This window comes from Acanthisitta chloris, unplaced genomic scaffold, assembly GCF_000695815.1.
Source record: "Acanthisitta chloris isolate BGI_N310 unplaced genomic scaffold, ASM69581v1 scaffold33278, whole genome shotgun sequence".
Taxonomy (NCBI): Eukaryota; Metazoa; Chordata; class Aves; order Passeriformes; family Acanthisittidae; genus Acanthisitta; species Acanthisitta chloris.
In genome coordinates this window covers 1-1695 of record NW_008688099.1, presented here as the reverse complement: position 1 = coordinate 1695, position 1695 = coordinate 1, and the positions used below count along the sequence as shown (strand labels likewise).

Genomic DNA, 1695 nt, shown 5'->3' with positions numbered 1-1695 from the left:
GACTGGGATGGACTGGGAGGGAACTGGTTTGGACTGGTCCTCTTTACCCCTTGGGGTGGCCACTGTACTTGTCACACAAAATGGTGACGCGATTGACGGAGCCGCAGCCGTGAAAATGAGCCTCCAATTCCTCGGCCGTCGCGCCGTAATCCACCTGAAAAATCCAAAATTTGAGCAAAAATTTGTAAAAAAATAAATTTTAAAATTGAAAATTTCGAAAATTTGGAAAAAATAGCCAAAAATTTGGGGAAAAAAGAAGAATTTTTGGGGTCTTACGTTGCCGACGTAGATGGAACGAGCGTCGGCCTCCATTTTCTCCTCCAGGGACATGATGACAGGGCCGGCTGAAAATAGAAAAATTTGGGAATTTTAACAAAATTTGGGAAATTTGGGAAAATTTGGGGGACATTCAGAGAAAATTTGGTGGTAATTTGGCAAAATTTGGGTAAAATTGGGCAAAATTTTGATTAAATTTTGGTACAATTCGGGAAAATTAGATGATTTTTCCGGTATTTTTAGAGATTTTTAGATCAAAATTACAGAACTTTTGAAAGAATTTTGAAAAGCAAAAAAATTTTGAGACAACTTGGGGAATTTAGGCAAAATTTGGGTGAAATTTAGGCAAAAATTGGGCAAAATTCTAGCAAACGTTTGGTCAAATTAGGGCAAAATTTGGCAAATTTTTGGATCAATATGACAGAAATTTTGAGAGTATTTTGGAAGAAATTTGAGGAAATTTTTTGGAATCCTGGAAGAAAATTCAGAAATTTTTGGGAATTTAAAGGGATTTTGAAGGAATTTTGGTGCTCAAAAAATTTTTGCTTAGTCCTGGCAGGAATTTTTGGCTCCTCAGACCAAATTTTTGGATTTCCAGAAGGAATTTTGGGGTTAAAAATCCAAATTTTGGGATTTTCTCACCGTTCCCTGGGGGAGGACTCATATTCATCTGTTTTTCCACTTCGTTTTGTAATTCTTTTAATTTTTCAGCTTCTTCTTCCATTTCTCTCACTCGAGCCTTGATGGCCTCCAGTTCCTGAGGGGGAAAACAACTCCCAGTTCATCCCAGTCCCTCCCAGTTCATCCCAGTCCCTCCCAGTTCATCCCAGTCCCTCCCAGTTCATCCCAGTCCCTCCCAGTTCATCCCAGTCCCTTTTTCTCCTCCCATTGACTTCTATGGGTAGACCTGTTGACCAAACCTCTCCCAGTCCATCCCAGTCCTTCCCAGTTCCCTCCCAGTATATTCCAGTGCTCTCCCAGTATATCCCAGTACCCTCCCAGTCCCCCCAATCCTTTTCCTCGCCTATTGATCTTTATGGTTTGACATCTCCCATTGATCCCCTTTGATCCCTATAGACTCCTATGGGTAAACCCAGTCCATCCCAGTCCCTTCCAGTTCCATCCCAGTGTCCTCCCAGTCCATCCCAGTCCCTCCCAGTCCATCCCAGTGCCCTCCCAGTCCCTCCTGTTCTCCATTATTCCCATTGTTTCCCATTGACCCCAATGTGTTTTCTTCTCCCATTGACTTCTATGGGTAGACCTGTTGACCAAACCTCTCCCAGTCCCTCCCAGTCCATCCCAGTCCCTCCCAGTTCATCCCAGTCCCTCCCACTATGTCCCAATTACCATCCCAGTCCCTCCCAGTATATCCCTGTCCCTCCCACTCCATCTCAGTCTCCCCAAACTCTTCCCCTCTCC

The 1695-nt window shown here is 43.7% G+C and overlaps 1 protein-coding gene across 1 annotated transcript; it reads right to left on the bottom strand.

Moving 5' to 3' along the window:
- Window positions 1-47: 47 nt before the first annotated feature.
- Window positions 48-1033, bottom strand: LOC103808132 (polyadenylate-binding protein 2; the record flags this gene model as incomplete). Its single annotated transcript, XM_009080896.1, has 3 exons — window positions 48-154; window positions 277-344; window positions 919-1033. Coding segments are annotated over 3 exons (290 nt in total), but the record flags the coding sequence as incomplete, so codon positions are not given.
- Window positions 1034-1695: the final 662 nt, after the last annotated feature.